Below are 14369 nucleotides of genomic sequence, written 5' to 3'. Positions count from 1 at the left end.
CAATTCCCAGCTGAGAGAATTGTGTCTTGCTAGAGCTATCACAGGTGGACTCTGGCTCAGACTGAGGTTTGCTTGGCATGATTAAGCCAGCAAATTCTGCAAAACTTGGACTCTTAAAATGTATTTTGGATGTTCTGCCAGTCCATTTCAGGCCAGATCCCAGTGTTTTGGATTTGAGCTCAGTTTGAAATGAATATAGACCAGGACCTTGAATGGTCTAAAGATCCTGGTAGCATCACCTAAAGCCAATGCTTGGAGTCTGAAACAATTTTCCAAAAGCTAAACAAACATGTGGGAAATCAGTTAACTCTGTGTCATTTCTGGTAAGATTTAGGGGGATTTACTTTACCATACATAGATGGCTACTGTATTTTTCTTCCACTCATCTGGTCTTAGTACAAAGGAATATGGCCAGGGAAGAAAAATGGAGAAAGCATCCATATTATATATGGCAATATTTCTTAATTTTTAACATCAATCTGCAAAACATTTGTAGTGGTCCAAAGATGATGAATGAAAACAAACATAACTCTTAAATAAAAAATCCAGGTACCAAAGAGCAAAATTTAATGAAAGCCAAAACTGTTAAATATGGTTTCTTGTTGAGAAAAATGTCAATGTCTTTAAGGGTTCCCCCCTCCCCACCACATTATTCTATATTTAAGAAAAGTGTAGTAAAAATACATATTACAAGTTAACATTTCCCCTCTTCTTCTGAATCATTCTTCTTTTTCTGCTCCCACCCTTCCACTGATCAAAAACATTTCAAAGATGAGTCTCATGTCCTAGTGTTACAGGCATTTGTCCTATCATAGAAGGCTTCTTCCCACAAACCCATCTAACTGGCTGGCTCAATTGTCAGATAAGTCTCTTTGATTCCTTTGCCACAAAGGCAACTGAGGTTTCTCTCTCTCCCTCTCTCTATATCTCTTTCAAAGTTTTATGGGCTATATTTTTTATTCCACACAGAAGAAAATCCTTGCACTCTGCTCCCATTGTATTTTACGGTGTAAGACAGTTGTGGGAGCTCTGGAAAACTATTGTGTTTGAAAGAAAGATCGGGTCTCTTCTTGGACATCCAAAAGATCTCATCATCAAAAACAGGCTTAGTTTTGTGAGCCGTGCACACCATAAAGACACACACAGAACTAAACTCAAAATGTAACCAAAGCAGACATAAAATTAAAAATAAGAATTAAGAATTGCACACGGAGAACAAGACCCTGAAGAGTTATTACCGGAGGCTGAGATCTGAGCCATGACAAACAGCTGGATGGAAGATGAAGACAAAAAGGCTTCCAGCAGCACGGAGAGAAAACAAAACAGGCACGAGGCATGCTGTGCCCTCTGAAGGGGATCTGCAGGTTCTGTGCTGCCAGTCTTATGAAGATGTCGTCTTAAGATGAGTGGAAGAAATTGATGGAACAACATAGTGCTGAATGGTACAATCAGTTCCTAGAAGCCAGTCTTTAATAGTTTTTGAAGCTTCATAAGCACAGAAAGTCTTGTATGGTAGCTTATTTGTTTAGAGCCACTTGCCAGTCACACACACACATTTTTTAAAGCGACGTCATGATGGTCCCCACAACAAAGCCATTTCAGTCTGTAGCCTCTTATCGCATCCTTCTGCTTCCATTCTATGTTACAGTCTCCTATTTTACACTTTTATGTTACACACAGGTCTCAGATATTAGATATAACAAGTTGCTGTTATACTGATGGGATTGCACTGGCACTTGGAGGAAGATTTAGCCCCTTGTAAAGTCTGGAATTAACATCCAGTCATGGGCAGATGCATTTGTGAGGACAGGAAATCGCCAAGGAAGGGTTGGGCCTCTTCCAGACCTACGATGGAGTAGGAAATACTTCCCTTTAATGTTTTTTCTTCAGGGCAACGTTTTCCACTCTGTTCGAGTATTTCACTGTTCACGGTGGTGATATCACACACATACACACACGCACACACAAATGAAGCTTTTGTTTCAGTGTAGATGTCAAGGAGCACATGACTGGGAGAAATACTGCTAGCAAGTCTGTTGTCTTGTGCTTTGGACAGCTCTCTGGATTTCAGTGTTTCATTGCGAGATTGGGTTTTATATCAGTAGCAAGTAGGGTACCAGCTGGTCAGTTCTGTGTGTTCCACTTCCCTTCACGATGATGGATGAGATGGAAACCATGTCTTTTGGGTTTTCTGCAAATGATAGTGCTGGCCAAGATTTGATTCTTGAAACCGATTTTGCTTTTTAACTGTGGCCAGTTGCAAGCAATTATTATGGAAGGCTGGATCTAGGTGAATATTGGCATCTTGTTGTGGAAACTTTTTAAAATTATTACTTTTTGGTCATCATAAATATCATGTAGCCCACTTATTCCATGGAATGTCCATCAGATCTGGCTTACAAAAACTAATAAACCAGATGTATACAAAACAGCCCTGATGTCTATCATTAACTGGTGCTGAATGGTTTTCTACTCAAAGATCACCACGGAAAGGAAACCTTACAGTAGTGTGGGAATGAGGAAATGGCTCTTGAAAAGGCAGTGAGGCAGTGAGGGATGATATGTGATCTATAGATATATTGATATTTTGCATTTTCTAGAGGAAACAGCCATGGTCATAGGCGGCTGCTGACCTGTCCTTGTGGTAGCCAGTCAAATTCCCATTTTGGGGACTGATATTTCCCACACTCACAACATTTAAACTCAGATAGCCACTTTCAAGCTCAGGAATACAGGTCACATTAACCTCTGTTTAACTAGGCCCTCCCAAATCCAGATACAACCACTGGCATCCCATTCAGAAGTCTTCCTACTCCTTTCTGCATGTTAGGCTTCCACTTCAACTGCCTCAGAAATCCTTCATTCAATAGTGGAATTCTCTGTCAATGGCCTAGTTAGCTTTGTCGCAACAACTTTAAAACACAGTAGAGTCCTGTTGTCTCAGAGGAATTGTTCCCACCCACCCCCTTTCACTGTTAGTAGCGCAGACATGTATGGTTTGCATCCCAAACTAAACCTGATTTTAAACTTTTGAGCAGGGCAGGGCTGAGATCACCCTGACATCACGGGAATTAGTAAGAAAAATATATATATTGCACACACTAAGAACTTATTAACAACCAAGTTAAAAACAAAATGGCGCTGTCTTCCTCAGTGTTCCTGTAACCGTGTATTCAGGGATGTCTCCAAATTTTGTTCAGTCCAGTTGCCCTCTCCTTATTGCAGTACAGGTCATGCTTTCTGCCTGTGGATTTACTGCAAAATAAACACATACACACACACACACACGAACAAACAAACAAACAAACAAAAACAAAGGAAAATGAATCTGGTTTCCTCTAAAAGATCCAGTGCATTGTCCCTCTTCTTGAACGGTTTGGTTTTTAGCACTGGAGAGGCTGGGGTTAGGGAGACCCTGCTCTCACCCAGAATATCCATCAAGGGTAATTATAATCCCGTCGCTCCCAGGGGTGTCCCAGAGCTGTGACCCATGCATGGAATCTCCTGCATAGTTTGGGGGAAATCGTGGCTCACCACCCGTCCGTTTTCTCCACTGCTGGTTCCTGCCGCAGATGCTCTGGGAAGGGTTGATGTTCGTATGGCTTCATTGATTGATTGCTGTGGGATCAAACAAAAACCCTTTTTAAGAGAGACAAGGGGGGTCTCCCCCTGTCCTTAGCAATGGCTGGGCAATTGTAATAGACAACATTTTATTTCTTCAGTCTAGCCTAGTACTCTTGGATCCCTTCCCTGTCAATTCTGCTTAGAAATGAACAAGTTATTCAGGCATACATATTCAGAGCAAACACATTTTTTAAAGTCATTAATATTTTTTCTATCAGAGTTTATTTTCCCTCTTGCTCAAAACACCCACATGTGAAGAACGTATCTTAGGGTAGAAAGTTTGCCACTGCGGTTTATATATATATATATATATATATATATATATATATACACACACACACACACACACACACACACATCTTAGGTGGTCCAGTGGAAACAGTTCAGTTATCCCATATCTGAAATATACTTAAGGCATGGTTAGGGGAAATTGTGTTCTTCATAACACTAATATGGATATTTGGTGGACTGGACAAGACCAGCGGATGTTTAATCATTTCTCTCTCCTCTCATTTTTTTCCCTTGCAAAGCCTCACTCTTCCCCACTAGTTTTCAGCAAGTCACCCGCTTCCAGCTCCCAAACGGAAAGAAGTGCAACAAGGAAGTTGACTTTGGAAGGACATTTGGGTGGCTGGCAAGGTTAGCAACATGAACCCAATTTGTAAATATTGTGATAAGCGTTGACCATGATGTAGAGGTAAGCATGATGTAGAAGAAAGTCTTAAAACTTCCTTCATTCTCTCAGGGCACACAAGTCCTTTGCTGGTCAGAATTGCTTATTGTCATAAGGATAAGCGTGAAAGATCACAAGAGTGTAATGAATAAGCTTTTCCACATAGTTGTCTCTCCTAACACAATAAAAACCTGAATTTGAAGGGTGTTTTCATATACAACAGAGCAGGACTTGGGAATCTCTGGCCCTCCACATGTTGTTGGACTCCCATCAGCCCCAGCCAGCCTGGCCAAGAGTCAGAGATAATGGGAGTTGTAGTCCAACATCCTTTAGAGTGCCACAGGTTCCTCAGCAGTATAGGCTAAACTTGAAGTGTAGTGCAGTTGATAGACAGTTAGGCATGGATATCAGAAACCAGGTTTTAATACCCACCAGCTTGAAAGTCACTGGGCAAGCAATAACATATTTCAGCCTAACCTTTATCATAAGGTGGCTGTGGTGTTACAGGTATATTGCCTCTCTAAAATCTTTGCACCTTAAAACCTGTTTCCTCATTTGTATATTAACTGTGAGGTATATTCATGTTATACATGGTTAATAAGGACAGAGTTACTTTTAATAAAAGGAAAAGCCTGGTGCCATCTGGCATTTGTTTCTACAGTTGCGTAAAAATTAAAATAGTTGTCAGCTGACTGTTATTTGCTGTTCAGATTCCACCTGAAGAGTTGGTTTGCACAAGCTTTCCCTTCTTTCTTTTCTTATTTTGTGGTTAATGGGTTGAGAAACTGAGTGGAAGAAGGCAGAGGAGTGCTGGAAGGAGAGCGTTGATATTTCTTTATGTATTCATGCTCTGTAGAAGTGTAATTTCTTTACAAAAAATGAATAACAACAAAGACAACAAATGCACAACCATTACTTTGGGTATGTCTTGAGTTCACAGATCATGGGACCAAGATGGCAGGCAAAGGCTATGTCACGCTAAGGCTTTGGAATTCCTTACAAATGTAAACAATTCTGCACTTAAAGTACAAAGCTGAATGGACAATAATAAATTATCCCTGCTTCTGCAAAGAAACTCAACGGTGGTTCATTGGATTGCGACACAATGACTTTTCCACACAGGGCAGAGAGCTAATTTTAGAGCTGAAATCTTCGCATGGGTTAAATGTGACACCATCAGGAGGCTTCACAAAAAGTGACCTCATTAAGCATGAACCTGCCCTGAAGACCTGCTTTTGTGATGTCTGAGAATATTTTCTCTGTCATAAACAATGCAAGGCTGCTTAGAGCAATCCCAAATGTTATGGTATCCTGTGTCATTTATATGAACAATTGCCTCGTAATGGCTCTGTAAGGCAAGTTGTTCAAGGCTACATAGTAAATTTCACACCTGAGTAAGGATTGTGCACCTGAAACTTGTGGATCTTTCCTGTGCAACTTGTCTCTTAGATATTTCCCCAGCAGTGCAACAAAAGGAATCAAATGGACCTTACACACTCAGGTGGCTAAGGATGCAGCAATGTCTAAAGGTGCTCTTCACAGGCAAGGATTCTCTCTCTCCCTTTTCCCCCCAGAACGACTTTCCAATACCAATCGAATAGCCATGGTGAGATATGATTAAATTAGCCCAGAGCAATCCCATTTTAGCAAGGACAGAGAGCCAGATTACCTGGCCTGTTTTAGTTCTTAAACTCGGTTTCAAACCAGGTTAGGTTTTGTGTTTGTTAAGAATGCTGGAAACATAGGCTTCTACACATGTCCCACAACTATTAATTCTGGCTACAAACCATTTGCAAATTCGCTGTTACTCAGGTCTTATTCAGCTGAACACTAAATAGGCCAGGGAAAATTCATTTCCTTGGCCTTTAAATATTGAACGTTCTACCCTAATCGCCATCCTAGTCTGGATCCATTCCTAAAGGAATATTAGGAGTCTGGCTGGTATCAGAAAGAAGGTGTGAAAGGCCTGTGAATGTGTTGCCACCTTCATCCGTTTTGATTCACTTCTGGACTTGTAACAAAACTCGATTAAGGCAACCAGCATGGCTAGTCCAAGCCCACCGATGAGGATGTAGAAAACACCGGCTACGTTGCTGAGACTCAAAGCACTTGTTTTGTCCTACAAGAGAAAGGAAAAGGGAGAAGGGATGTGGGAGGGGAAAACATGCTGTTAGCACAACACTATTCTTCAGAACAACAACACAAAGTGCTACATATGATACAATAAGCCTGGGAAGCCACCACTTGTTTTAAAACACACAGAAGACATTTCAACTTCTCTTGTTTGCATCTGAATATTCTTCCCCCACTGAACACACAAAGTTGATTAAACACTTCAGTGGCTTTGCAACTCTTTGGGAAAGGTGTGGACTAGATGTTTTGAATCATCCTTAAATACTTATGTGCCCTCAAATGCCTAGGGACTTTCAATTATTGATATAAAAAATGTTATCTACTGTGAGCTGACATTTTGCTAGTCTCCACTCTTTTCCTCTCCTAAAATAACTCACTCTCTTGGAAATGCCTATTCCTTTTCTTCTTTTGATTGTTTCCCCCGCAACTTCTGTTGCTGAGCAACAAATCAAAATCACTTGCTTTATTCTCCTCTGACATGGCCCTCCCCCTTTGTGCAATATCCAGGTGGCAGTGACACTGAAAAAGTGCTCGCCATAGACATGCATTTGATTTCTATTCAAAAAAGCAGTTATTATGTGCCTAAGTTCAGTTGATGCATTAAAAAAAAATATTGATAAAGGAGGGCTATTAGTCACCTATTAATCATCTTTAGTGTTTGATGTCGATTGCAAACTTATTTTAAAAACACCCAGTAATTAATCTGCCCCTGTTAAATATATAGGTATAATTCTTCCCTATTTTACAAAGGTAGAAGCTGATCTGTAATACCGGTACAGTATTAGCATTAGCAGCACAGCAAACACTGGTGTCTAATGTGACGACTATTCTATACATCTGATTCAGTCTGAGTTTTAGTTAGATAACTAGTTTCACATCTAGTTAACAATATGCAGACCACAGATATCAGATGGTTGCTGGGTTTACCTGAGGTAAATAGTGCTTGAATAGGCTGTTCAAGTCAGAGGAACATTTCAACAAGGGATTATTGAGTCATAAAAGTTTAACATAGAACAGTGTTGTTTATGTGTGTACGTCAGTCAGTTCCTGAATTTTCAGCAATATGGTTCCAAGACCATATTACACCTTTCAAACAAAAAGGGACTTTGTCATGGCTGTCATAAATATCAGGTTCATGTCATTAATGCAGCTGGCAAATGTAAATGTAAGATAAAACCAGACAAATATTATAAAGTTTGATAAAAGTCGACACACAACCTCTGCCCTGAAACCAAATGATTCAGAATGCAGCAAATATGTGTCGAAATGTCCGCCATATTCTAAAATGTTTGTCTGCTTTCATTAACTGATAGTGGTCTTTACAAGTAGGAATATATATATATATATAAAATGTTTAATCTTGCTCCTCTTTTCCAGTTCAGCAGCGGGGATGCTTGCCTTACTTTTACTTGCTCACCTACTCAGTTCTCTCTCAATAAAACACAGCTGGTTCAAAGTGTTCAAAGTGTATTTTTCAAATGCTAAAGCCTATGGATTGAATCACAAATCTGTGATCTTAAGATACAGCCAATTCTTCTTTTGCAGGGGATACTGGAAACATATCCTGTGCTTTCTGAGATCTCTGCTGTTGTTAGAATCCATCTCAAAGGATAAAAGCTTGGCAACTTTATGATGCAACTTTTCGTGGTTCTTTCAGAAGGAAGGTGGAAATGCAACACCCTTGTCAGATCAGTTATCAAGTTCGTGTTTTATTTATCATTTTCGATTTTGGTGTGAGTTTTTAGTATAATCAGTTATAATGTATTCATCTATAGGCAGTCAAACTTCTAGTTCACTCACACAGCCTCTTTGTAGCTTCATAATAACCCCAAAGCTATATGACCTATAAATTCAAATTATAGTGTTGCTTTCTGACAATGGAGCTTACCATGCAGACACCTTTGGCATGGAGTATTTGTTCTCCCCTCTCTTCTTTATGCACTGAAATGTGAATGCTAGTAGACTAGTAGAACCCTAAAATTCTGAGATGGAAATAAGAATCTCTGCTCCAGAAATGAGCTCAATGCACACTCAACTCTTCTCTAGCTTTTCCCATGCCGATGAACCATTAATCCAGATTCATCTTTCATGCATTTTCTAATTGTAAACATTCCAGCCTTTTTCGAATTATCTATTTTATCACGATTCTCGTGCTCAAAAACCCATCACACTAGTTGCCCATCTGCAGAAAGATGATATTTGACAGCCGGTCTCCACTTTGAAGATCTGATCATGTTCTTTTCACATTTAGAAGCATAAATACTAGTTCATGCTTTTTGTCTGTCCCTCCCCCTTCCTCTCACTCACACAAAATGAGAGGGGAAATGGATATTGAGTGAGAGATAATATGTTCAGGGCGAGCTGTGTGTGCAAGTTGGGGTTCAAATTTCCTTCTTTCAGATTTCCAAAGATCTCCTGATAGAAACTTATTCACACATCAGTGCTTTGATTCTTAATGAGCTGCCAATGGGGGCATGTAATTGTAATGGAAATACACCCAAGCTTGAATTACCACACAAGTACAATCAGCAGCAGTGCCATTTATACATCTGCTCAATGTCTATAGGCTGCATGGCACAACTGGGACTCAGAGCCGATATCCTAATTTTCCTTCTTGCTACCACAGTCGAGACAGGCGAGGGTGTTTGGAATGGCATGAAAAATATGGGTTATGAGGCCAAATGAAGTTTGGCTGGAGAGGAGGAGAGAGAGGGTGTGTGTGCAGTTGTCAAAAATGCAGTTGTCACAATGTAGATTTAGGCTTGAAACTGCTCCACAGGCATCTTGCCACTTCTTGGCTCTCAGGTTTTCTTTGCTAGAAGGATGGCGTTCCTAATTGCAAAGAGGTTCTCTGGAGAGTGACTATTGTCTTGCAATCACATAGTTCCTTCCCAGCTGGATGTTGGCACCAGGGTCATTGCCACACACCGCAAAGGCAAGGAAACAATTCCAGCTTGCCATGGCTTGCCTTGGCTTCTTGGCTCCAAAAGACCGTGCCTGCTGCTTTTTCTTACAGTCTCCTGACTTAATAGCACTAGTAATAATAGAACATGAAGAGAAGGGGGGGGGAGGGAAAGGCACCAATCCCTGAACTAACTGCCTGAGAGAATCAAACTCTTTCCCTCAGCTGCAGAGCCTTGCTGTTTGGGCTTTGTGACAGATGCTCTCCCAAGGAGTTTGCCCATCATGCAGCCGGCTTATTAGTGGGAGTGTAAATGTCACAGCGTGTCTCCTGCAGAGGGAGAGTTACATTTGAGGGAAGAGAAGGAGGGAAGAGGAAGATTGGCAGGTGAAAAGCAAGCAAAAAAGCCCATCTTTCAGAAATGTTCCTGGCCTCGTTGCCATGGTGACAAGGCACCTTCCCAGTCTGCTTCTTTTTAACGGGTGGCAGTTTATCCCTCATCCCGTTTCTTGCCATTTTATTCTGCTCTGACAGGAAGAAAAGAAAACTCTTTAAGGACCAATTTCCCTGACTCCCTTCTCACCTTAAGGGGATTGACAGAAAGCACCTTTGCACCACTTAGAAGGAGGTAGAGGAGTTTGATGTTGGTCTCTGGAGCACAAATGAGTATGTCAGGCCAATATCCTGCATCCACCTCAAGAGCAATACCATTTGACATGGTCATTTAGGGACTTCATATTTGTAATTTACAGAGGGGCTTTGCACCTTTTGTTTCGTGAACAGCCAATTCTCTTTTCTAATGTGGGAATATATTCCTCAGAACTCCAGATTTTGGAAATTCAGTCTTATACAACATGTGTATGCAACTGCACAAGATATATAAGGGAAGTAAAACATGAGACAGTGCAACACTATACATGTCTGCTCAGAAGTATGCCCCATTTTACAGGACTTATTCTCACATAAAGTGTGTTTAGGATTGCAGTCTTAGCTGCTGAAGTGTGAGGTGCTTATTAGTATTCATGAGTGGTGTGAAAGAAAAGAAAACTGAGAAATTTGGAAAGCAGTAACAACGAAAACTATATTTATTTATTTTATTTATTTATTTTATTTAAGGAAACTTCCTGGTATGCAGAGAACTATGTAATCTTTAACGTTATGGTAACATTAATCTTTATCCTGTAAAATAAACAAACGAGTCTTACAGCTCAGAGTAAAGGACCTTCAGTTTGTGGGCTAGTATAGTTATGCCACTGACTGTGACTGTGATATAAAGCTTTTTAAAGCTCCACTCTGGGAAGATTTTCCCTCATTTCCCAATAGCTATTAAGTCAGTGTTGTGTTCATAAGGACATGACCTGGCAAAGACTTGTGTTTATAATTACATGTTTTTAACTTCCAGTTATTGTGCAAAGGGAATGCTTTGTCTGAGGGGCAACACTGTGGAAAGTTTATACATAATATAGAAACTAGGAACTTAAGCTGGACTTTAATGGAACTACAGCTGCAAACCTATGGATGCTTACTTGGGAGTAGGCCTCACTGAAGACAATTAAAAATATATATAAAATTTTGCATATTCATCTTCAACCCTAATCTTTGGACTTGATTAAGAGTCTGTGGTCGGAGTCTGTGGTCCTTGATGCAGTCCCTCATACTTAAATCAAGGGAACAGAAATGTAGATCTTGCCACACACTCTGTTATTATTAGACCAAGCTACATGGTAGATATATTTATTAAGTCTATTTTGCTTATATAATTTAAATTGGAGAAAAGCATTTCCTTCTATTCTGAGCTTCTAGTTAATGCACATGTTACTTTAAAGCACATGAGGACACTGTTTGTCTAGTAAACTTGTTTGTAGCATCTTTGTCTGTTAACCCCACTCCTGAAAACTGAGAAATTTATCCCAACCTGTTGAGACAAGATGTCTGCTATTCTCTCTCTCTCTCTCTCTCTCTCTCTCTCTCTCTCTCTCTCTCTCCAACCAAGATAAATCTGCTCCTGCATGAATAAAGCCTTTGAACTCCGGAAATTGTAAGTGATCATTTTAATCTAACTCACCAAAGCTGCAAGCTCTCATAACACATGTAAGAAATAAAATGACCGGATGATTAATTTGTTGCTAGGACTGAGTGAAGAAAATGTGGTTGTCTTACTGAGACAACGCAAACTTCCTACTGCCACTTCTGAGGGTCTGTGAAGTGCTGAGGCCACCACTGCACCTGCATTCCAGCCACTCATGGTGGCAGTAGCAGGTGTGGGCAGGAAGAATGGACCTTATATCTGCACTAGTTTCAGGCTGATACAGTCATTGGGCCCACATCAGGCCTGATGCTCACCAGCACTGGCTGTGAGAGTAGCTTATGATCCAGTGCATGTCAGCTCAGAATTGCAGTGTCCTTGGAACACCCAATTTCCGGGCCTCCCTCAGGGCTCTGCTGCTAGGGGTATCCCTGGCATCTCTTTTGCCTGCCCATTTGAGCGGTGGAAGTGGGAGGTCTTGGCTAGTGGAGTGATGCTCGAGTCCTTTTGCCATTGGTGGGTGGAAGAAGGCTGGATAAGACATTAGAAGCAAGTGGAGGGAAGCTCTGCTCAATGCAAACTCCCCATAGCACAGTGTGAGATGGGTTTGGATCACAATCTCTTTAGGTAGAAGGGAATATATGGACTGAATAGATTAGATTCTTTAAAAATGGAAAAGTCAGCTAGGTGTTTTGTTTAAAAATTCAGCTCATTAAAAAACACACATATAAGCTGAAATGAAAAAAAAAAAAGGTTTCTAAACACATTTGCCATTTGCCTACATATATATTGCACAACAGTTGTAACTTTTGGTCTTCCTATACCTAATTCTACTCAAGATTTAGCACCTGAAAAATCCATGTAACATTTGTTATCATTTGAAATTGGGACTTTTATGTAAAATATGACAGTTGTGAAAGGGATGACAGTCTACAAGGCCCTCATTAGAGAAAATTAAGTGCAAGAAGATATTGTGTATGAGTTGTAACGTGATTGTGTCTGTGGTTAAGCCTTGTAGTTCCAGTTTGTGCCTGAGGGTATGTATTCCCATATACGTTAATAAATAAATACAGGTAAATATCAGTGGGGATGAACACCCTGATTTGCATCATGTGACTGTCCTGGTAAGCACCTTATACATTAATCAGCTCACATTTTCTGTTTCCCCACTGATGTGCACATACAGCTTCTTGTATTGCTCAGCTTACCCATGTGCATCAGCACTCAGTACTGACCTACGTAAATGAAGGATGGATGGGTTCATTTTGCTTGCAGGTAGCAGAATCCAGTAAAGGTTGGGGAAGATGCAGCAGCTGTTTGATGCATGCAGATTCCCTACTCCACTGGTAAGCTGGTATCCGGGTCAGTTTCTCTGAACTGCTACATAGCCACATGTGTGAGGCCGATAGAATGCAGTGGAGCCACTTGGCAAATAGTTAGTTGCATTGAGGATCCACTTGGGCAGCATTAGATGGCAACGTAGCATAGGTGTCAACTCCCTGGGGCCCTGGGTGCCCAAGTACCCACAAAATTCCCCATGAAGGCACCCACAAATTTCAGTACCAGGGCCATGCACGCTGCTTGGCACCCAGAGCCCCAGGCTCCCACAGTCGCAGGGCCAAGTTGGCACTCCTGCCATGTAGGTACTCTAGTCAGTGGATGGATTCTGTAAACAGTTCACAATAAGTGCTATCGGCCTTCAGAACTTGCCGTATGTATGTATGTATGTATGTATGTATGTATGTATGTATGTATGTATTTTTAAGGAGAAGACAACAGTCAGCATTTGATGTGTACCTCCATTTTTATATTGATCTAATTTTGCTGTGTATTAATTCTTCTTAATATTAACCTTCCTTCCTTCAGAGTTTCCTAGTCACACGGTTCTGAGCTACAAAACTTCCAGTGCTAGGTTTTCTTTTCTTCCCCCCTCCCCCTCCCCTCCCCCTTTCCCTCCTTCCTTCCTTCCTTCCTTCCTTCCTTCCTTCCTTCCTTCCTTCCTTCCTTCCTTTCTTTCTTTCTTTCTTTCTTTCTTTCTTTCTTTCTTTCTTTCTTTCTTTTTTAACCTCTTTCATTTATTCATACATTTTCTCAGCAATCCTGGCATGCAGAATTAATAGATTTTACACACGGAGGGTCAAGAAGCTCTCACAAACCTCATGAATAGCCACGGTGATGTTTACATGCAATTCACACGTTTGGCTTCTCATCTCTATAAGAACATGCAGTTAATGTGATCCACACTGACGTCGTAGGATTCACGTAAACCCCTGTGCCCCTTTCTGCTCTGCTCTCTCATTCTAGTGTGTGGAAGGTGACAGGAAAAGAGATACAGTATTGTAGTGGTTCTGAGTTCTGCTGCCGCTGCTTGTTTTAAATGGGATCAGTGCCACAAGGATTTTGTTTGGAACACAGTAGCTATGGGGTTTTTCTAGCACTGATAAAGGTGGCCTATTAGCAAAGGCACCGAAAAAGCCCCCAAAAGCATATAGCTAAGTAGTTACTCTTCATATGAATGGCAATTGCTGAGCTTTTTGTAACATTGTAGGAGATGAAAATTTTTTTGAACTTAACAGGAGATCCTGCCCAGGGCATCTTAAAAGCAGTAGGAGGGGGGCTATTTATGTAGAAGTAATATTTTGCAGAGAAAAACAGAATTTGATTCTTCTGTCAACATTTTGCATGCTCATGATACTGTAAACAATTTACAGACCAATAGAGCAGGGACAGGCAATCAAAACTACTGGAAGGAAAAAGCATAATTTTCTTCTTATCCCCTCTTCCTCAAAATCTTAGAAAGGTAAGCAGTTTTATCATTGGTTAAAGAGATAAATGTTTTGCGAAATATGGAATTTCAGGTTTTTGAAAAAGTTTTAAGGACAAGAGTGCCTACCAGAGGTCCTTCAGATATTGCCAGACTGCAGCTTCCATCATCCCTGACCATTGGGCCATGCTGGCTGGGGTTGATGAGAGTTGGGAGTTCAATAACACCTGGAGGTTAAAACAAAATA

The 14369-nt window shown here is 40.7% G+C and overlaps 1 protein-coding gene across 6 annotated transcripts in view; it reads right to left on the bottom strand.

The window, feature by feature from the left end:
• Nucleotides 1-544: 544 nt before the first annotated feature.
• The window catches only part of GRIA1 (glutamate ionotropic receptor AMPA type subunit 1), a 200696-nt gene continuing 186871 nt past the window's right edge, over nt 545-14369 (bottom strand). For 2 of the 6 annotated variants that reach the window (XM_081851512.1, XM_081851513.1), the window contains exons 15-16: nt 6282-6416; nt 545-3639 (exon numbers count right to left, since the gene is read on the bottom strand). In XM_081851512.1, the coding sequence (XP_081707638.1) occupies nt 3448-3639; nt 6282-6416 (327 nt within the window). In that variant the 3' untranslated portion in view covers nt 545-3447. Of the gene's footprint in view, nt 3640-6281; nt 6417-14369 lie in introns of those variants that run through there. The other 4 variants (XM_081851514.1, XM_081851515.1, XM_081851516.1 and 1 more) reach the window with 4 other exon arrangements.

Source organism: Podarcis erhardii (assembly GCF_964252035.2).
Source record: "Podarcis erhardii genome assembly, chromosome: 2".
Taxonomy (NCBI): Eukaryota; Metazoa; Chordata; class Lepidosauria; order Squamata; family Lacertidae; genus Podarcis; species Podarcis erhardii.
This window is presented reverse-complemented; position numbering and strand designations above follow the sequence as displayed.